Source organism: Scyliorhinus canicula, chromosome 10 (assembly GCF_902713615.1).
Source record: "Scyliorhinus canicula chromosome 10, sScyCan1.1, whole genome shotgun sequence".
NCBI lineage: Eukaryota > Metazoa > Chordata > Chondrichthyes > Carcharhiniformes > Scyliorhinidae > Scyliorhinus > Scyliorhinus canicula.
Genome location: NC_052155.1, coordinates 22311206 through 22334258, shown reverse-complemented (window position 1 = coordinate 22334258; position 23053 = coordinate 22311206). Strand labels below are relative to the sequence as shown.

Here is a 23053-nt window from a genome sequence, read left to right as displayed (position 1 = left end):
TTTTGCAAATTGGAACAGCAGAAAAGACTGAGTAGGGGTTTACATTTCAGGACAGGCTTTGGCTGAGCCAGATGGGTGATGGGGGATATCCAGTGCCTTTCAGAAGATTCTCTACTGTTCAGGCTGAGGAGCCAGTGAATTTAGGTTCCCTTATCTTCCTTAACCTAGCCATATTAGGTAATCTTAGCAATTACTGGTCCCAATAGGCTGCCCTCACATTCCTTTTGCCTGAGGCCCCTGTGATCATCCATCCCCCTCACCATGATGCTCCTGACTTAGCCGGACTTCCCACAATGCTTCAGTGCCATCCTCTTTTGTTCATTTCCTCATTCCCTCCTTTTATCATTCTATGATAACTACTAATCCACCCCCTAATATTTCCTCCTGCTGTGTCCCGTATCCTGTGTCCCCCTCCTTAATCCTCGTCCAGGAAAATTCTCCACTGCAATGCCAGCTCTCGCTGTAACGCCTCGTCGTCTGTCGGGTGTTCATGGGTCCTAACCATCAAGATTTTAGGGGTGCTTATTTGCTCCAGTGCAACCTGTACTCTGCCTATCGCGCATTTAACGATGGCTAGGCCTACAATGATGCAACCGAGTGCAACGGTTAAGTACATGGCCATATTTATCATCCAGTCCGTCCACCCTCCGAATCCCCAACTTCCCCAGGAACTGGGTTGTTCATGCCGTCCAAGTGGTCCCGTATCCGGTCCATAAATTTAGTGATGTTGGCGGTTAGGTCCTGAACTCCCATGATACATTTTCCCTTTACGATGGCGCATTACCCACCGTCACGGGCCAGGAGATAGTCGAGGGCGTATTGGTTCTGCATGGTAAACAATTGTAGTTGGGCCAATTCTTTCGTTATTGCCTCAAGAGCTCCCAGTGTTTTGTTTCCCAAAATAGTGAGGCCACAGATGAAGTAGTTCCGATTGTTGACCGCCACAGAACCCCCCACGCCTCCCAGCGTCAGGACACTTAGGATTCCCCATCCTGCTGAGTGGCCCCAATTGGGCGTTAGGACCCGGGGTTTTTCCAGTTCTTGCAGAATTCTGCTGAGACTGCCCGATGTGTCAATCGATGGTGATGGGTCCACTCAGAGGGGCAGGGGACTGTGATGGGGACTAGAGTTCCGATAGCGATTTGTCGGGGAAATGGGGGTGACAAAACATTGGTCGCTGTGCCATTAAAGAAGAAGTAGTATCTGTTGTCTGTGTACAAGCTAGCATCACAGCCAGTATATCGGTTGATCAGGGATCTCCCAGTGGCTCAGTTCATCCAGCTTCTGGATGCCCATTCGGCCTCCCAGGCAATGCTGAAGGCCCTACTTCCAGCAGTTATATGAGACATTTGCCCAACCACAGAGGAGCTGGAGGCCTGCTCTCAACGGAACGCAGGTGGTGTTGTGGCAGAAGCATTGACCTAACGTCTGGGTTACATGACACTTCTGTTCGGTACAGGTGAACAGACATGCTATATCCTCTTCCACCTCTACCACCATACATCCGTTCCCCCTTTCTAACGAAACAGTTTTCGTATGACCGAGGGTCTCTATTGGGAGAGAAGTGGTTGGGTATGTATGCCTTCCCTCACCTTGTCATAGTGTGAATGGGAATTACCCCGAGGAAGGGGAAGGCAAATTGCAGGTGGGGCTGAATCAGTGTCGTAAGGGAGAGTAACTTGCTTGGGCGGTGGCTGGGAACGCTGGCAGTGAACCACCGCTTGGGGAGTTCCCCAGAGTGGTGAAACCGAAAATAATCTGGCCACCGAGGCGGGGTCTGGGTAACAGACAACCCGTCCTTGGCCATACATGCGGTGATAGGCCTGGAGGAAGAGATTCATGGTCCCCTTCTTTTTGGGTCCTAAGTGAAGTGAGTAGGCTTTCTGATACCCCGCATTCCCGTTGTGCCTCCCGCTTTACCCTTTCCGTCTTATCACGATTTTCCCTTCTGCCTGTGCAATCTCCACCTATCCCCTCCTCTCGACATGATTTTACCTTATTTAACCAGTCACGTTACATCCAAAATCCAATTTACATTTAGTCCAAAGACAGGGCAATGTCCATACAGCTTTTCCTTCCAATCGTCTGGACCGATGGATGGAGTTGTTTCATTTGTCCCTCATAGTTCGTTAACCTGGTCACCTTCCATGAGCCGGTATCATGCCCCCGTGCATGAGGGCAGTGGAGAACATTATCTCTGCATAGGTGAAATGTCCTTGAAGATTGGTCCCGACGACAGGATGAAATAATGTCCCTCCCCATTCCTTCCTGTGGGAGTACGACGATCGGAACGAGGTAGAAGATGGCCCAGGCGGCCCGCATCCAAACCGACATGCTCCAAACCTGTAAGACAGTCCTGGGGAAAGGGGGCAGGTTAGTGACCGACTTTCTTGCTGTGGTGGAGGTGGACCCAAGCACTCCTCCCTTCTACATTAGCTGCAGTGGGGGTAGTAAGGAGAACTTGGAAGGGCCCCTCCCACCGAGATTCCAACCCTTACCGAACCCAATTTTTTACCATGACATAACTTCCAGGCGGCACTGGAGGCGAGCTAGACAATAGGGTCGGTGTCAAGCGAGCCACTTTAACCTGGCCATGGAGTTCCTTGAGAACTTTGGTGAGGGATAAGACATAATTCGTCATTTCTTCAGTCATGTGGTGAAACTGGACCAGTTTGGGGACCTTTTGGTTCCAGGGGGTTTTGAGGGGCCTGCCATAAAGGATCTCTGCAGGAGAGAGTTGGGCCGGTCCTGCGGGTGTAACCCACAGCTGGAGAAGAGCGACAGGGAGCAACTTTAGCCATGTTAACCCTGTTTCCGCTCTCAGTTTAGCTAACTTGGTTTTGAGAGTCTGATTGTGTCTTTCAGCAAGCCCGGTGGCCTGTGGCCTATATGCACAGTGTAACTGTTGGCGTATGCTCAGTTGGGAGCAGAACTCCTTGTTAATCTGACCGATAAAGGGGAAGCACGGTAGCATGGTGGTTAGCATAAATGCTTCACAGCTCCAGGGTCCCAGGTTCGATTCCCGGCTGGGTCACTGTCTGTGCGGAGTCTGCACATCCTCCCCGTGTGTGCGTGGGTTTCCTCCGGGTGCTCCGGTTTCCTCCCACAGTCCAAAGATGTGCGGGTTAGGCGGATTGGCCCGGCTAAATTGCCCGTAGTGTCATAAAAAGTAAGGTTATGGGGGGGGGGGGGGGGGGTTGTTGGGTATACGGGTTTCGGGTGGATACGTGGGTTTGATTAGGGTGATCATTGTCGGCACAACATTGAGGGCCGAAGGGCCTGTTCTGTGCTGTACTGTTCTATAAAAAAAAAAGTGGTGCCCGTTGTCGGAACCTAACTGAGCGTATATTCGGTACCGGGGAATGATTTCTCTCATTAGAACCTCAACCACAGTAGCAGCTTTGTTATCAGTAGTCGGATATGCCTCAATCCATTTGCTCAATACGTCCACGATAACCAAAACATATTAATAACATTGACATCTTTCCAAACATTGACATCTTTCCAACTCAATGTAATCCATCTGGAGCGTTTCAAAGGGACCACGGGGCAACGGGGTTTTTCCCCATCTCACAAGGGATACCTTTGCCGGTGTTATACTCCTGGCAAATCAAACACCGGATACTTATAAGCTGGGCAAGCACCTGTATTTTGGGATGCCACCAAGTGTCCAGTATCAAGTCGCTAGTCCCCTGAGCCCCACAGTGAGTTGCAAAGTGTACACATTCGATGACCCACAACGCTAGCGTATCGGACATGCAAGTCTGATGTGCTGGAGTGGTCCATAAACAAGATACAGGATCATATGTACAACCTAACTGTTTCCACATTTGCTTATCACCCTCAGGAGCATCCTCCTGTAGCCTTATGACGTCTTGGATGGTTGGCATTGACTTCTCAGAGGCAGACTTGTGTCTTTCAGAGCTTTTGGTCTGATTCATCTTAGGCACCACCACCTGCTGAGTCTGCGCGGCTGTTCGCGCCTCATGATCTGCCCGTCCGCTACCAACATCAACCGGGGTCTTACCGTTCGTGTGGGCAGCGCATTTAATAACAGAAATCTGCACGGGCAAAAGGAGGGCCTGCAGTAGGTCATTAACTAACCTTCGGTGGGATATCTCAGTCCCCGCTGAGGTGAGGAATCCCCTATTTTTCCAGAGTTGTCTAAAGTTATGGACTACCCTGAAGGCATACCTCGAGTGGGTATAAATATTCACTCAATGGTCCGTCCCGAGTATGCAAGCACGGGTGAGGGCAAAGAGTTCAGCTTGCTGGGCCTAGTAGGGGGTTTGAAAAGCTGCCGATTCCATGATCAGAGCATCATGATCCACTATCGCATACCCTGACACCTTTTGGCCGGTCGGGCTGACCAACGCGCTGCCATCGACATACATGGTCATGTCAGGATGATCTAACGGGGTATCGATCAAATCCTCCCGTATTGTAGTATCTTCATGAATCAGGGTCAGACAGTGGTGGCCAGGCGCCTCTTCATGATCGGGAGGCTGCTAAGACAGCAAGCTGGGTTGATAGTGGTACAATATTTAAATCTCAGCCGAGGATTATTTAAGAGGTATATTTCGTACCTACTCTGACGAGCCGTAGTGAGATGCTGAGTCTGCAGCTGCCCTAACGGTGCAGTGACCGAGTGGGAGCTGTACATGGTAATGTCTTGTTGGAGTGTTATATTGGCGGCAGCCTGGAAACTGTTGTATATGGCTGTCAGAATCTCGGTGCAAATAGGGTGACCCAGTGCTACTGGATCAAGTTTGGAAGAGTAGTATGCCACTGGCCGGTGCTTATCTCCATGTTGCTGGGTTAGTGTTGCCGTTGAGCACCCCTCCAAAATAGTACAGTACAACTGGAACGGTCGGTCATATAAGGGCCTGCCCAGGGCTGGGGCTAGTAATAGGGCCTGCTTTAAGAGACGGAAGGCGTCGAGGGCCTCCGTAGTGAGAGCGAAAGTCCCTTCCTTGCTGGTGTAAGGCGTTAGCAGCTTAGTACAGACAGCGATATTCGGTATCCACTGCCTACAATAATTTACCATGCCCAGCCAGTCACGGACCTCCTTTGCTGTGGTATGAGCGGGAAATTGGCATATTGGTTCAATTCAACTGGTTTCGAGACTTCTTTCTGTGGCTGTGAGTAGGACTCCCAGGAACTTGACCCTCATCTGGGCCACCAGTACCTTGGATTGCGAAACAACATAGCCCAGTGAGGACAGGTGGTTTAATAATTGTACCACGTCTTCCCTGTTACTGGGCTCATCGGGGCTGGCTATCAATGGGTCATTTAAGTACTGTACGAGACTAGAACCATGTTTCAAATTCAGAGTCTGGAGTTGAGTCTGCAGACATCTGGAGAAGAGTGTGGGTGAGTTAACAAATCCCTGCGGAAGTCGGGTCCAGGTATACTGCTGTCCATTGTAGGTGAAGGCAAACATGCCTGGCTTTCAGGCATGAGTGGTAGAGCAAAGAAAGCATGTTGGAGGTCGACTATGGCGAAGACCCGGGCCCGGGCTGGGATTTAAGCCAGTATGTGAGCGGGATTAGGGGCGAGGGCATGTAATGGCTGCGCGATGGCATTAATTGAATGCAAGTCCAGTACTAGCCGGTACTGTTCGGTTTGCCTTGTTTGGGCACCGCAAGTATGGGTGTGTTACATTCTGATTGGCAAGGGACCAGGATACCCTGTTGCAACAGTTCTTGGATTAATTTGGCAATAGACGGGATGGCTTGGGGTTTCGGGGATATTGCCAAATGGAGGGCAGCGTCACATGGTCCTTAATCGCTACCTTAATGGGTGTAACCTTAGCTTGTCCCACCTGTGATGGGTGATCTGCCCAAACCTGTGGGTTGACATATTCCAAAACGTCGCGCCCCAGATGATGCTGGAGTCGGGTATTAACCATCTCAGGGGCCTCGGAGTACCATATGGAAGTGCCGTCTGGCAGTACTTGGAATGTGTACTCTGTCGGATCCGATTGGTCCACTGCCCTCCTTACCATAGGCCCCAGATCCTTGGCCTGGTATTGGTCGTGGACTTGGTGTGTAATATGGGGGGGCCACGGAGGCTGATTGTCGCCATAAATGTGGTGGCATTGTAACAAAGTCGACTGTACCTTCTTGTCCCGTGACTGTGGCTGTAATCGTGATTGGCCATTCGGTCCCAATTAACGACCAATATTTGTCCTCTAACTCCCGGTTCTGTCATAAGCTAGGGTAACATGGTGCAGCGAATGTTCAATGTCCAACGTCCACCACTGGGATGTAGTAGAGACATAACACTGTTGTCTCGGCCTCCATGATTGAACCGTTACCCCCTCGTCCTTGCATTCTAGCCGTAGCTGGAAGATGCACAGTAGATCTCGGGCCAGCAAATCAGGTGGTGACCACAAATTGATGATCTGTCGACTCATTCTAATAAGTTACCTTCACACTAAGGGCATTCAAATGGTCATTGGATAGACATATGGACGATAAGAGAATAGTGTAGATGGGCTTTAGAGTGGTTTCATAGGTCGGCGCAACATCGAGGGCCGAAGGGCCTGTACTGCGCTGTAATGTTTTATGGTTCAGAAATGGGATACGGACACATCTGGCCTTGGAATCCCGACAAATGCTGGGTGTGGTCGGATAATGGTAGTTGGAGTTCCGATTGCACCGAAGACATGGCTGCTCCAGTGTCGATCATAAATGGGTAATGTTGATCTCCTATCTGCAGAGATACAATGGGTTCTCTGTCCGAATGGACAGTTGTATGAATAAACTGGCTAGTCAGTCTTGTGGTGGGAAAGGGTTTGCTTGGGAAAGGTCGGTGTACCTCGTCTGCTCTCCCCTTGGTGGGTACCCCCTCCTTGGCGTTGGGTATCCTCCTCCTGTCACCTGTCTTCTAAATGGGCATTCCTGATGCCAGTGATCTGCGTGGCCACAATTGAAACATGCATTGTTCCCTCTATATCCCGGCCCTCTTGGTCCCGGTGGACCAATGGCCCCTCAGAGGGGGTGGGAGTTGCAAGGTTGCTGATACATACGGCGGGCCGTAGAGAGGGGCTGAGGGTTCTCTGTCCAATTCATGTTATTACATTTCACGGCAGTAGCCACGGAAGGTGGTAGGCAATGCATTAACATAGCACAATATTGAGGGGGATCCTGACCATTTTGGTATAGCAAGTTGCCTGACTGCCCACGGTAGATTTCATTAAAGCGTTCCAGAAATTCCTCTGGCTCCTCAGTCTTTTTGGGTTTGATATCTAGGATGGCAGAGATGTTTTTTTTGTTTTGAAATATTTTTATTCTCCTTTTTCACAATTTTTCTCCCGAATTTACACCCCCCCAACAACAAACAATAATCAACAACAAATATATCAAACCCCATAACAATAACAACGATCCCATCCTCCCACCAACCCCCAAACATCAGCCCGCATGTTAACATAAACAAATGACAAAAAGGAATCGGGGATTACCCATAGCCATCTTTAACATACATAGAATGTTCTAACAAAAAAACCCCAGTAAGCCTTTACTCTTGTTAACTATTAAACTACATGTTAAGACAATCAAGGCCACGTATTACTTGAAAAATCATATACATGGGCAAGGGGGTATACGTAAAAACAAATACAAAAAAGACTGACAAGATCAAACCGAGCACTCGGCACAGAAAAGAACATAGAACAGTACAGCACAGAACAGGCCCTTCGACCCTCGACGTTGTGCCGAGCAATGATCACCCTACTCAACCCCACAAATCCACCCTACACCCGTAACCCAACAAACCCCCCCCCCCCCCCCCCAACCTTACTTTTAAGGACACTACAGGCAATTTAGCATGGCCAATCCACCTAACCCGCACATCTTTGGACTGTGGGAGGAAACCGGAGCACCCGGAGGAAACCCACGCACACACGGGGAGGACGTGCAGACTCCGCACAGACAGTGACCCAGCCGGGAACCGAACCTGGGACCCTGGAACTGTGAAGCATTTATGCTAACCACCGTGCTGCCCCTAAGAAAACAAGAAGTTGGACTAAACCTATAATCAAACTTTGGTTAGATCACACATGGAGTACTGTGTGCATTTCTGATCACCATATTTAAAAAAAATTAATTTAGAGTACCCAATTTTTCCAATTAAGGGGCAATTTAGCGTGGCCAATCCACCTTACCCGCACATCTTTGGGTTGTGGGGGTGAAACCCATGCAGACGTGGGGAGAATGTGCAAACACCACACGGACAGTAATCCAGGGCTGGGATTCGAACCTGGGTCCTCAGCGCCGCAGTCCCAGTGCTATCCACTGCGCCACATGTGCCCTTGATCACCATATTTTAAAGATGATGTAGAGGCACTGGAGAAAGTGGAAGAAGGAATTACAAGCATTATGCCAGAACTAACATATTATCCATAACAGGAAAGGATGAACAGGCCATGGCTTTTTCCTCTGAAAAAGAGAAGGCTGAAAGGTGAAAGATATTTAAGATTATCAAAAGTTTTAATAATATGGGCATAGTGTCTCAACTTGTAGGGAAGAGCAAGCTTAAAGGACATCATTATAAAATAGCTTCTAAGAATGAGGGAATTCATAGGAAACCTCTTTACCTGAAGAGTGGTAGGAATATGGAATTTGCTACCAAAGGGAGTGTTTGAAGCAAATAGTAAGGATGTATACTGTCCGGATGCTCCTGTTTAATCTCTGCCTGTTCCCTAATTTCTGTTGATCTTTATCGCTGTTACCATTTTTTTGTCCATGGATGATTAATGCCTTAAAGACCAAGCAGCCTACTTTAATTTAAAAACAGGAAACTCCAGCAGGATGTGCTCTTCGGCGTGACATCAGAGATGATCCGGACTGACTGGCTTGGCTGGTGGCCAATGAGCTGTCCCAGAAGCCAGGTTCGTCTCGGGGACAGGCAGCTATTGGTTTTGCTGTCTCTGGAATGTTCCTAAGTGAGACCAGGTTTTACTTTCATTTTGATGTCAGAAGTCTGGAGGGTCACCACTCTGATTTCTCGCTCATCTAATGGATTCTTTCTAAAGATCCGAGGCAAAAACCTCTCTCTGCACAGCCAGACTTGAACTGCAAGGAAACCAAAGTCAAGCCACCAGCGGCAGGCAGGGTTCAATTGTTTAAAACCCTTTTAAAATCTCGTGGGGAACTCTGTCTTATTTCAATAAGGCTGTTGGTCATTCTGGTGGAGTTCTAAACAAGTAAGAATTAAACAGTCCTGAGACTATTCCTTTGAATGAAAGCTTGGGTTAATAAAAGTTAAAAGTGCTCTCCAGAGGGAGTGTGGGGGTACTGACTGAATGTTACTGTCGGAAGACCATCTCTGACACTACAACGGTGGCTTAGATCCCTAAGCATCCTGGAAGAAAGCCTGCTGCAGCAAATTCACCATTGGAAGCAAGGACACTCGTCTTGCATTTCATATCAATCCCCTTATTATTTCCCCCCCACCCACATGTGTCTAACTTGCGTGTGTTTGGATAGAGTGTGGGATGGTAAAAGGGAGGGGTTAGTAGATTAGTTGGTCATTATTCCGTTATAATTACTGCATATTTCAACTTTGTTTCTGTTATAACTAAGTGGTTATTGTGTTCAACTTATAAACATGGTGGCTAAAACTTATTGAGCAACTAAAGGGCCAACTAAATTTCGACAAATTATTGGTTAATTCACTTGTGATGGGTCTGTGTGGCTGGAACCGACCGCGCACTAGCCCAGGGTGTCATCACAATATTTTAGGAGCTGTTAGAAAAGCATATGATGGAGCAAGGAATATTTGAGATGAGAAAGGATGGTGGGAGGTTTGAGTGGGTCATAAAAACAGGCATGGGCTGAATGGCCTATTTCAGCACTGCATACGACAGCTGTTTCTGTAAACACAGCTTTAACTTGTTTCATTTTAAAACTTGACAATGGGTGCAGCTATTACTGCAAGGAGACACTGGTAAACATTATTGCAGGAAAAATTAGTCTGCCAGGCTAAAGTATGCCTTTGAATACTTTTGTGGGCCTACAGTTAGCCCCCAAAGATCGTCAAGGCAGAGCATCTTCTTCAAATGGTTATTGTTCCCAGGTGCTGATCTACTGGAAGTGTGTGGAGGAATTGACCCAAGGGACTAATCCATAGGCTGATTTCTCAAGCTTTACCTCTTGGAGGATTGAGATAATATAAATATTTTTTGTCCCCAAAGATTGTGAACATCTAGTAATAAACTTATTGGGGATTAGTATATAATGTACATATATGATTCCATACAGAGTGTCAGCTGTGGCTTCGTAGAGCACTGTTGCTTCTGAGTCAGCGGATTGAGAGTTCAACTCCCACTCTAGAGAACAGAGTACAACATTTGTGTATATAATCTCGTGGACATAGTGCAGTGCTGAGGGTATGAGCAAGTTGCCACATATTTTTCCCTCGAAAAGGGAAGACTGAGTGGTGACCTGAGCGTTATCTTTTACGAGTATGAAAAGGCCTGATAAGTTAGACGTGTAGGGTACCAGAGTTTTGGATAAACATCTGTAAATATAAACTAGTTACTAATAGACCCAATAGGGAATTGAGGGGAAATGTCTTTATCCAGTTAGAATGTGGAACTTGCTGCCATGCGGAGTAGCTGAGGTGACTAGTATTGAAGGAAACAATGGGGAGTCCCCTGGGGTGTTTGGGTTCGGTGTGGGTTTGTTCAACAATTACCCAGAAACTAGAAGTGGTTTAATGTTTTCTGAGTAACTACTGATGTAACACAGTAGAAACCAGCCGAAGTTTGCAATTTAAATCACAGTTTCGGATGGGTTTCCAGTGCCGGTTAGTTGCCCATAGGAAGTTTACATTTCCCGGACAATTGCCATGCAAATATAAAAGTTCCTATGAGCCCACTAGGAACATGGGAACTGCAGCAGACCATTCAATCTCTTCAACCGGTTCAGCTGAATTGTGGCCAATCTTTATTTTCACAATTTACTCTCCTTGGTTCCAAATCCCTTATAACAACGATCAATCAGTCTCAGTTCTGAAATTTTCAGTTGACCTAATCATGACAGTTTTTTGAGGGAATGAGTTGCAGATTTTCACTGCTTCATGAAGAAATGCTTCCTGACATCACCCCTGAATAGCCTAGCTCTTTTTATAGTTATGCCCTCTTATTCTGGACTTGTATACCAGAGGAAATATTTCTCTGTCTTACCCTATTGAATCCTTCAATCGTGCATAAAGACCTGAATCATATCCCTGGGTCCTTGATGCTTGAAGGAATGTGGGCTAAATGTATACAACTTCCATAATAATGCATTTAGCTCTGGTAATCTATCCTCGGCCCCCTCCTGTATATGCGCATGCTGTTGCTCAATGACATAATCCAAAGTTATAGTCAGTTTCCACATTTCTGCTGATGATGCCCAGCTCCAGCTCACCTCCCCTGACTCAATTATTTAACTGCTTGTCCAGCATCTAGTACTGGATAAAATATTAGGCAGACTGATGGCATTGTCTTTGGTCCATGCCGTGAACTGTGCTCTGTATCCATGGTCTCAATCCCTCTCCTTGGGCAGCTGTTTGAGGATGAACCAAACTCTTTGCATCCTTAATGTCATATTTAACCTTGAGATGAGCTTCCATCTGTGCTGCCTCTCTCTCCCCCCCCCCCCCCCCCCCCAGGTTATCTGCTGCTGAAACCTTTGTCCATGCTGTTGTTTTTTCTAGAGTTGATTATTCTAGCACACTTCTGGCTGTCCTCCCATGTTCTACCCTCTGTAAATTTAAGGCCACCCAAAATTCTGCTGCCCTGTCCAAATTTGCACTAAGTTCTGTTCACACATCAGCCCTGTGCTCACTAACCTATACTGGCTTCTGGTTATGTCCACCTTACTTTTAAAATTCTTGTGCATGTTTTCACATCCCTGGCCTCGCTCTCAGACACCTTAATCGACACCTTGCCGTCAACATTAGTTCAGTGGGCTAGACAGCTGGTTTGTGATGCAGAACAAGGCCAGTAGTGCGGGTTCAATTCCCATACCAGCCTCCCCAAACAGGTGCCGGAATGTGGCAACTAGGGGCTTTTCACAGTAACTTCATACTTGTGACAATCAACGGTTATTATTATTATTATTATTATTATTATTAACACCTACCTCTGACCCGTTTGGCCATCTGCTCTAATAGCTCTTGGTGTGACTCGATCCCTAATACTGCTTGAGAATGCATCCGTGAAGTGCTTTTAGATCTTGTACTACATTAAAGGTTCTATATGAATGCAAGTTGTTGTTGGTGAATGCATGCTGCACCTTTTCCTAAGGTCACTTTATCTCAGTGAGATGTGGTGCCCAGAATAGATTGTACAACACGTGAGGCAGTCATGAGATCTGCGCAACTGTGACATAAATTCCACCTTTAATATTCCAACCTCCTTGAGCCAGAGGTGAATATTCCATTGGCTGTGAATTCGGCTGCATTCTTCCTGCAGGCCATGGGAGTGATTCCTCAAAATGCTGCAGCGAAGCAACGTTCCTTGTTCATCAAATATGATCTACACATATGTACTGTACACAAAAGCTTGTTCCTTTGGTCAAGAAGCAAATTGCATTCCTCACTGGCAGAGCGCCACTGGCAAAGTGCGAAGAAAAATGGCTCGGAATGAAGCATCACCAAATGATGTGCCAAGGACCTGCCTTCGGGCAGGGCACACACAACGCAGCACCTATCAATAATTAACCTGTGGCTGGGAACGATCCTCTTTGGCCCAGTGGAGTGAGTTCAGGGATTTTCAGTAAAGGTAATGTTAAATTAGGTGATCATGTTGTCACTTTGTAAATACACTGATTAAATCATGACATAAAAATGTGGAGTTCCCTGATGGTTTAAAACAGGGGTGGGCAAACTACGGCCCGCGGGCCGCATGCGGCCCGCCAAAGGAATTTCTGCGGCCCTCCAAGTCATTAAAAAAAAAAAAAATTTTTTTTTTAATTTTTTTTTTTTTTTTTTTTAATTTCTTTTAAGGTTAATGGGGGGGCTGTTGGGTTACTTACTAGTATAGGGTGGATACGTTGACTTGAGTAGGATGATCATTGCTCGGCACAACGTCGAGGGCCGAAGGGCCTGTTCTGTGCTGTACTGTTCTATGTTCTATATAAGGCGCCCAGAATCATAACCGGGTGAAGTAATTATTTTACTTAATATACTATGCGGCCCTTTGTGAATTGTGAATTTCTGAATGTGGCCCTTGCACGGAAAAGTTTGCCCACCCCTGGTTTAAAATATACATGACATATGCCTGCAAAACACTGGTTTGGCTTTTTATGCTAAGTTCTCAGCAGAGCAGCAGTTTGGATGTTAACATTGCCTTGTTGCTATTTTTCTCGGGGTTGGAGTAAATGGGCCAGCGTTGCCAATCGTTATGAGTGACATCTGTTGAAACATTGCTGCCTTGTCCATGGAGAACAGGATTGTGCTCGGCGGTGATGTTCTTCATGGTCTATCGACTTTCTCTCTAAAGCACAGACTCTTAAACTGAGAGGTGAAAAATAGGCACTTAAACATATTGGAATTGATTTTTGGTTCGATATATTTTCCCCAGTCTTGCCTGTTCAGATGGTTTATTGAGGACTTTAGTTTCAGATATAACAGATATTGTGGAAATGCTTCTTAAAGCTGCACCTCTTCCCTATGATATTGCTGCTGCTTTTAGCTACTGCTATCAGGAGGTCTGCTATAATGGTATGTCATGTTCACCTGTCTTGTTCAAATCGTGTACGTCTACTGTAGCTCATCTGCAACCGCTCTGTGATGTCTGTCATCCAATTGTGTCCAGGTCGAGCCCTTTCAGCTTCACTTCACTTTGCCGAGATCTCCAGCTTTTCAGCTGTGATCAAGTGTCTGAAGTAAAGACATTTTCTTTTCTGGCCGTCACTTTGCAGTTACCATATTTAGCAGCTCATCATTTGTCTTATGGTCTGTGTAAGGGATTTTTAGCATGTCTTAATGTTCACGCTTCAAAGGCTTCTTCCACACATGTTTAAGGGGTGGCACAGTGGTTAGCACTGCTGCCTCATGACACCAAGGTCCCAGGTTCGATCCTGGCTCTGAATCACTGTCCGTGTGGAGTTTGCACATTCTCCCCGTGTTTGTGTGGGTTTTGCCCCCGCAACCCAAAGATGTGCAGGATAGATGGATTGGCCATGCTAAGTTGCCCCTTAATTGGGTACTCTAAAATTAACAAAAACAACAAAAAAAACACGTGTTTATTCATTGTCAAGGTTTCAGATTACAGATATGTGGATGGAATGTAGCATCTCAAATTTTTTCCTTGTTACAAGCTTATGTTTTCTTGTTGACCTTTTTTGTAATGTCGTAATATTGTCACGTTCGGGGATCTGATTTTATTTTCTGTGCTTGCTTCTACCATGACAGCACAGTGGTTAGCACTGTTGCTTCACACGCCAGGGTCCCACGTTCGATTCCTGGCTTGGGTCACTGTCTGTGTGGCGTCTGCATATTCTCCCTGTGTCTGCGTGGGTTTCCTCCGGGTGCTCTGGTTTCCTCCCAAAAGTCCCAAAAGATGTGCTTGTTAGGTGAATTGGAAATTTTGAATTCTCCCTCTGTGTACCTGAACAGGCGCCAGAATGTGGCGACGAGACGATTTTCACAGTAATTTCCTCTTCTTTTCTGGGAAATCTCAGTGCTGAACCTTGGGAAGGATTTAAAGTATATCCTTTCATATTTAGAAAGCTAGATGCTTGTGATGTATTTTCCATTTTAAATGGATATTGAAACCCTCTTCTGTCACTTGTTGGCAGGAAATCTTTGAGAACAGGATCATCGTTTCCTTTCCGTCAGTGCTTAACATTGGCTTGTACTTTTAAAGATCAGTTAATTGTTGTGAATTCAGCTACAGACTGGAATTTTATTCGATTCATACTTGCTGCCTGCAGGAGGTGGGATGGCTGAAAGGTTTGTTAATTACTGTAATAGGCATCGAGACCAAATTTAAAGCTTTTTATTACAGCGCAGATGGTCACATTGTAAATTAATTGTATGTTGTAGAAGGATTTTTAATAATTCTATTATTTCAATATTAGGTGTTATGGACAGATAATGAAAGATAACCATTTCAAGGAGCAACAATGACTGAATGCTTCCTGCCACCAACGAGCAGCCCTAGTGAACATCGCAGGGCTGAACATAGCAGTGGCCTGGCTCGTACACCAAGCTCCGAGGAAATTAGTCCTACAAAATTCCCAGGACTGTATCGTACTGGTGAGCCTTCACCACCTCACGAAGGCCTGCATGAGTCTGTTGACATAGTATCTGATGATGAAAAGGAACATGCAAAGAAGAAAGGGAAATTTAAAAAGAAAGAAAAGAGAAGTAAGTGATAGTTGATGTTTCCTGGAATTGTGACATGTTAACTGTACATTATGCCCATGACATCTCTGCAATAAAAGCACACGTGTATTGTCACTATGGTTTTAAGACTGGTGGTGGAGGACGTTTAGGTGATGTAGTAGATGGCATGGTAGCTTAAACAAACCCTTTGGAACTCTGGAATCTGGGTTAACATTCAGCTCAGAATGATGGGATCACAGTCTCTGTTGCCTGTACAAAATGCACTTGACAAGTTCCAGTGATGTAGAGGAAAGGATTGCAAAGATGATTCTGGATAGGAGCGAAAATAGCAGGGTAGTTGTTATGGGAGACTTTAACTTTCCAAATATTGACTGGAAACACTATAGTTCGAGTGCTTTAGATGGATCCGTTTTTGTCCAATGTGCGCAGGAGGGTTTCCTGATGCAGTATGTACATAGCCCAACAAGAGGCGAGGCCATATTGGATTTGGTACTGGGTAATGAACCAGGACAGGTGTTAGATTTGGAGGTAGGTGAGCATTTTGGTGATAGTGACCACAATTCGATTACGTTTACTTTAGAGATGGGAAAGGGATAGGTATAAACCGCAGGGCAAGAGTTATTGCTGGGGGAAAGGCAATTATGATGCGATGAGGCAAGACTTAGGATGCATCGCCTGGAGAGGAAAACTGCAGGGGATGGACACAATGGAAATGTGGAGCATGTTCAAGGAACAGCTACTGCGTATCCTTGATAAGTATGTACTTGTTAGGCAGGGAGGAAGTGGTCGAGTGAGGGAACCATGGGTTACTAAAGCAGTTGAATCACTTGTCAAGAGGAAGAAGGAGGCTTATGTGAAGATGAGACGTGATGGTTCAGTTGGGTAGCTTGAGAGTTACAAGTTAGCTAGGAAGGCTCTAAAGAGAGAGCTAAGAAGAGCCAAGCGAGGACATGAGAAGTCTTTGGCAGGTAGGATCAAGGGTAACCCTAAAGCTTTCTATAGATATGTCAGGAATAAAAGAATGACCAAGGTAAGAGTAGGGCCAGTCAAGGACAGTGGTGGGAAGTTGTGCGTAGAGTCCGAGGAGATAGGAGAGGTGCTAAATGAGTATTTTTCATCAGTATTCACACAGGAAAAAGACAAAGTTGTCGAGGAGAATACTGAGATAAAGGCTACTAGACAAGAAGGGCTTGAGGTTCATAAGGAGGAAGTGTTAGCGATTCTGGAAAGTGTGAAAATAGATAAGTCCCCTGGGCCGGATGGGATTTATCCTAGGATTCTCTGGGAAGCTAGGGAGGAGATTACTGAGCCTTTGGCTTTGATCTTTAAGTCATCTTTGTCTACAGGAATAGTGCCAGAGGACTGGAGGATAGCAAATGTTGTCCCCTTGTACAAGAAGGGGAGTAGAGTTAACCCCGGTAACTATAGACCAGTGAGCCTTACTTCTGTTGTGGGAAAAGTCTTGGAAAGGTTTATAAGAGATAGGATGTATAATCATCTGGAAAGGAATAATTTGATTAGAGATAGTCAACATGGTTTTGTGAAGTGTCATAGAATTTACAGTGCAGAAGGAGGCCATTCGGCCCATCGAGTCTGCACCGGCTCTTGGAAAGAGCATCCTACCCAAGGTCAACATCTCCACCCTATCCCCATAACCCAGTAACCCCACCCAACACTAAGGGCAATTTTGGACAGTAAGGTCAATTTATCATGGCCAATCCACCTAACCTGCACATCTTTGGACTGTGGGAGGAAACCGGAGCACCCAGAGGAAACCCACGCACACACAGGGAGGATGTGCAGACTCCGCACAGACAGTGACCCAAGCCGGAATCGAACCTGGGACCCTGGAGCTGTGAAGCGATTGTGCTATCCACAATGCTAGGTCGTGCCTCACAAACCTCATTGAGTTCTTTGAGAAGGTGACCAAACAGGTGGATGAGGGTAAAGCAGTTGATGTGGTGTATATGGATTTCAGTAAAGCGTTTGATAAGGTTCCCCACAGTTGGCTATTGCAGAAAATACAGAGGCATGGGATTCAGTGTGATTTAGCAGTTTGGATCAGAATTTGGCTAGTTGATAGAAGACAAAGGGTGGTGGTTGATGGGAAATGCTCTGACTGGTGTCCAGTTACTAGTGGTGTGCCACAAGGATCTGTTTTGGGGCCGTTGCTGTTTGTCATTTTTATAAATGACCTAGAGGAGGGCGTAGAAGGATGGGTGAGTAAATTTGCAGATGACACTAAAGTCGGTGGAGTTGTGGACAGTGCAGAAGGATGTTACAAGTTACAGAGGGACATAGATAAGCTGCAGAGCTGGGCTGAGAGGTGGCAAATGGAGTTTAATGCAGAAAATTGTGAGGTGATTCATTTTGGAAGGAATAACAGGAAGGCAGAGTACTGGGCTAATGGTAAGATTCTTGGTAGTGTGGACGAGCAGAGAGATCTCGGTGCCCATGTCCATAGATCCCTGAAGGTTGCCACCCAGGTTGAGAGGGTTGTTAAGAAGGCGTATGGTGTGTTAGCTTTTATTGGTAGAGGAATTGAGTTTCGGAGCCATGAGGTCATGTTGCAGTTGTACAAAACTCTGGTGCCGCCGCATTTGGAGTATTGTGTGCAGTTCTGGTCGCCACATTATAGGAAGGATGTGGAAGCATTGGAAAGGGTACAGAGGAGATTTACAAGAATGTTGCCTGGTATGGAGGGAAGATCATATGAGGAAAGGCTGAAGGACTTGAGGCTGTTTTCGTTAAAGAGAAGAAGGTTAAGAGGGGACTTAATTGAGGCATACAGGATGATCAGAGGATTAGATAGGGTGGACATCGAGAGCCTTTTTCCTCGGATGGTGATGTCCAGCACGAGGGGACATAGCTTTAAATTGAGGGGAGATAGATATAGGACAGATGTCAGAGGTAGGTTCTTTATTCAGAGAGTAGTAAGGGCGTGGAATGCCCTGCCTGCAACAGTAGTGGACTCGCCAACACTAAACGCATTCAAATGGTCATTGGATAGGCATATGGACGATAAGGGAATAGTGTAGAGGGACTTTAGAAGGGTTTCACAGGACGGTGCAACATCGTGGGCCGAAGGGCCTGTACTGCGCTGTTATGTTCTATGGTAGCACAGTGGTTTGCACTGTTGCTTCACAGCTCCAGGGTCCCAGGTGCGATTCCCGACTTGGCTCACTGTCTGTGTGGAGTCTGCACGTTCTCCCCGTGCCTGCGTGAGTTTCCTCTGGGTGCTCTGATTTCCTCCCACAGTTCTTCACGTCAACCCATTTTAAAATCAGAAATATATCTATCTTCTTGAAACTACTTAATGATTCAGACTCCCAAAGCACTATGGGGCAGCGAATTCCACAAATTCACCACCCTCAGCGAGAAGTAGTTCCCCTGTGACCTCACGTTCTAGATTGCCCCACAAGGGGGAACATTTGATTGACGTTTACTTTATCAAAGCCATAGTATTTTATATACCTCAATATGATTCTCACATTCTTCTAAACTCCAGCGTGTATAAGCCCAAACTGTTCAATCTCTCCTCCTACATCAACCCTTTCACCCTGGAATCAATCTGGTGAACCTCCTCTGAACTGCCTCCAATACCACCACATCCTTCCTCAAATACGGACAACAAAACTGGACACGATACTCCAGATGTGGTCTCACCCACACCCTATACAACTATAACAACACTTCACTACTTTTGTGTTCCAGTCCTTTTGCAATAATCACTAAAATTCCATTTGCCTCTTTTAATTACATGCTGTACCTGCACACCGACTTTCATAGAACTTAGTGCAGAAGGAGGCCATTGGGCCCATTAAGTCTGCACTGGCTCTTGGAAAGAGCACCCCACTTAAGCCCCACCCTCCACCCTATCCCCGTAACCCAGTAACCCCACCTCACCTTTTTGGACACTTAAGGGCAATTTAGCATGGCCAATCCACCTAACTTTTATAAATTTAGTGTCCCCAATTCATTTTTTCCAATTAAGGGGCAATTTGTTGTGGCAAATCCACCGACCCTGCACATCTTTGGGTTTGGGGGGGGGGGGGGCGAAACCCACACAAACACGGGGAGAATGTGCAAACGCCACATGGACAGTGACCCAGAGCCGGGGTCGAACCTGGGACCTCGGCGCCGTGAAGCAGCGGGGCTAACCCACTGTGCCACCGTGCTGCCCCGATCCACCTAACCTGTAGACCGTTGGACTGTGGGAGGAAACCGGAGCACCCGGAGGAAACCCACGCAGACACTGAGAATGTGCAGACTCCGCACAGACAGTGACCCAAGTCGGGAATCGAACCTGGAGCTGTGAAGCAACTGTGCTAACCACTGTGCTATCGTGCTGCCCGCGACTTTCTGCGATTCACGAACAAAGAGACCCAGATCCCTCTGCCCAGGCGCATTTTGAATCTGCTTTCCATTTGGATAATAATTTGCCGTTCTATTTTTTTGGCCAAAATGGATAATAACCTCACACTTATCCACATTAAACTCCATCTGCCACATTTCGGCCCTTTCTCCTAGCCTATCTATATCCCTGACTTAATGTTCTTTCTTTTGTAGCTGAGGGGTATGCGGCCTTCCAAGAGGACAGCTCAGGTGACGAAGCAGAGAGCCCATCCAAGATGAAAAGGCCAAAGGGTATCCATGTCTTCAAAAAACCTAGTTTCTCCAAGAAGAAGGAAAAAGACTTCAAGGTCAAAGAGAAGCCAAAGGAAGAAAAGCACAAGGAGGAAAAACATAAAGAGGAAAAACACAAGGAAAAGAAGTCCAAAGATATAACCGCAGCAGATGTTGTTAAACAGTGGAAAGAAAAAAAGAAAAAGAAAAAGCCTGTTCCTGAACAGGAAGCAGTTCCGGTCGATACTGCTCCTTCTCTCAGACCTGTCTTTGGTGTTCCCTTGGCTGAAGCTGCTGAGAGGACTATGCTGTATGATGGGATCCAGCTCCCAGCAGTTTTTCGAGAGTGCATTGACTACATTGAAAGTTATGGCATGAAGAATGAAGGCATTTATAGAGTATCAGGTACAATTTCAACTTGTTTCTGGATTGTTCAGTATTTCCTTTGAAATGTTTGATGAGAAAACAGAAACAGTAGCAGTCTCCCAAAATCTTTGAAAAAGGAAAATTGGCCAGTGTTGAAAGAATAAAGGTTTGCATTTATTATGCAAAGTGCGAATTTACAGACAACTGGCAACATGCTGTGCCCTCCAATTAACACCTAGGTTAAATCCACACTTTGTTCAGCATCTGCAAAAGAACTTGCAGATGTTTAGTAACATGCTATGCATTTCTAACATTCCTTGCATTCCGAGCATCATTCTGCATCAACTCTGAGGCAGAATTGACATTCTTGTGACTGACGTTGTACTTGTAGTTCTTTCCCTTTTACATGAATGAAGAATGTCGCAATTTCTTCTAATGAATTGACTGAAGTGGTGACTATCAGCTCTCTGGACAAATTAATACATTTTCACTGCTATCTAATCTAGGATGTATAAAATTGATTTAAAAAAAAAACATTTATTTGGATTTTTCCAATTAAGGGGCAATTTAGCGTGGCCAATCCATCTACCTTGCACATCTTTGGGTTGGGGGGAGTGCGACCCACGCAGATGCGGGGATTATATGCAAACTCCACACCGTCAGTGACCCAAAGCTGGCATCGATCCCGGGCCCTTGGTGCCGTAAGGCAGCAGTGTTAACCACTGCGTCACTGTGCCACCCCAAGATTGATTTAACACAAGAAATTCATTGCATTCTAATTGAGACAAGACTTACAGTTCCACGGCATTCTATTAGGTTTTAGGTTCAGTTCATGTTACCTTTCTTTAGAAATGCCTGAATAGCATTTTGGCTACTCTGCAGTGGGAAAGAAGAAGGCGTTTTTTTGGATTTATGGAAAGGGGGTGGGATTATGAGGAGAGAGCAATATCCAAAGTCGAAGGAGTCATCTTGAATTGTACCGGTAGATTTTGGCAACTAGCAAAGACTTGGGTACAAATCAAGATTTTTGTGTATCCCTACCCATATCTGATATTGCTAGTCTTCTGTAAAAGGTACAATGCTTGATTGAAGAGACAATTAAATAAGGGACATATTCATCATTTCTAGTAGATTAAAGTGCTATTAGATATAGAGTTTGAAGATTTGTCTGATTCAGATGTTTTGAGTCATGCTCTGCTGTGTTGTCATCTGACTTGCTGTTCTATTTTTAGCGAGCTCTATTAACCATGTCAGCACTCCACCGGATCCTGGTACTGAATATAAAAAAAGAGTTCAGGCTGGGTTAGCACAGATCTAGGAGGCGCCGTTGTGTAAAGGTAACCAGAAAGAATATGGCCTCCACAACTTTAGTAGACTCTAGAGTATAACTGATTTTTGCACGAGTAACTGAGTGGGCCCTTTAGATTCTTCACAAACAGTTAAGGCTTACGTTTGATGAGCCTATCATCTGTTAACTACTCCCCTTACTCAGAAGAAGTTCATGTGCTTTTAAAGGTCCCACAAAAGAATAAAATAAGGAAAGGGAGATTTCCAGATTATGTACAATTGGCTTTATCGTGAGCTCCACTAATTTTACAACCTGGGGTAAGAGTCTTGAAATTACTCCTTTGCCTCTTTTTCCCCTCCCAAAAGCTAGATGTACGAATTTTAGGCTACGTATGTAACCTAACATTAATTATTCATTAGTTCTTTATTTTTTAATTCTCCAAATTCATTTCTCTGGAGTTGAACAATCTTCAGGAATGGAAAGGAGGCTAATGTATACAGTAAGAGATTCCTCATGGAAAAGTTGCCTATGCTCCTGTAACCATTGTTTCTGCAGATTCCTTGAACTGTCCACTAGCAATGTTGTGGAAGGAAAGCAGCACTAAAGTTTTTTTTTTCTTAAAAAAAAATTCCAATTAAGGGGAAATTTAGAGTAGCCATTCCTCCTACCCTGCACATCTTTGGGTTGTGGGGGTGAGACCCACGAAACACAGGGAGAATGCGCAAACTCCACACCGGACGGGATCGCACCCTGGCCCCATGAAGCAGCAGTGCTAACTACCGTGCTGCCGTACCGTCACAAAAGCAGTGCTAAAGTTAAGATGACCTGCAGGATAATAAATTTGAAACATATTTTCACTTGTATAGGGATTTTTTCTTTTCTTTTCTGTTTCCTCCAGATTTTTTGAGTACCTGATGTGATTGGCAATATTGAGAACTGTAGCCCTTTATTTTCAGGCTATCAGGGTTTACATCAGCTTCCCAGCTCGGACACAGCATCTGTCCTCCAGAATTCCAAGACATGTTAGATTTTTATAGATGTTGTTCTGTGCATTTTCTATTTTTACTTTACATTTCATTCCCCAACAATTTGCTTTGTCTCATCACCTCACAATAAGAATCCTTGTGCCTTTTTGAATGTGTTTGAAGCTGTTTTCACTTGTATTCCTACCTATTAAGAGCTGGGTTTTCCTACCTATTAAGAGCTGGGTTGATCACACCTAAAGTCTCATGTCCCTTGCAACCTATTTTCATCCCATCAGTCTGGCTGGAGGTGAAAGGCAGTGCTCCCATCTATCATGCCATCAAAACCCTGTGAAGAATTTTATAGTCAAATTCTTTGCTACTTGAACAAAGTTATGATATAGATAGTCGTTTGGTTACTAAATTTTTTTCAGTACGTGGAGCCAATCTTTGTTAAAATATG

The 23053-nt window shown here is 45.6% G+C and overlaps 1 protein-coding gene across 5 annotated transcripts in view; it reads left to right on the top strand.

Annotated features, from left to right (window-relative positions):
• ralbp1 (ralA binding protein 1) overlaps nucleotides 1-23053 on the top strand; it is a 47333-nt gene that overhangs the window by 6229 nt on the left and 18051 nt on the right. For 3 of the 5 annotated variants that reach the window (XM_038808688.1, XM_038808693.1, XM_038808691.1), the window contains exons 2-3: nucleotides 15081-15369; nucleotides 19918-20379. In XM_038808688.1, coding sequence (XP_038664616.1) covers nucleotides 15126-15369; nucleotides 19918-20379 — 706 coding nt within the window. In that variant the 5' untranslated portion in view covers nucleotides 15081-15125. Of the gene's footprint in view, nucleotides 1-9187; nucleotides 9212-12754; nucleotides 12779-15080; nucleotides 15370-19917; nucleotides 20380-23053 lie in introns of those variants that run through there. The other 2 variants (XM_038808690.1, XM_038808689.1) reach the window with 2 other exon arrangements.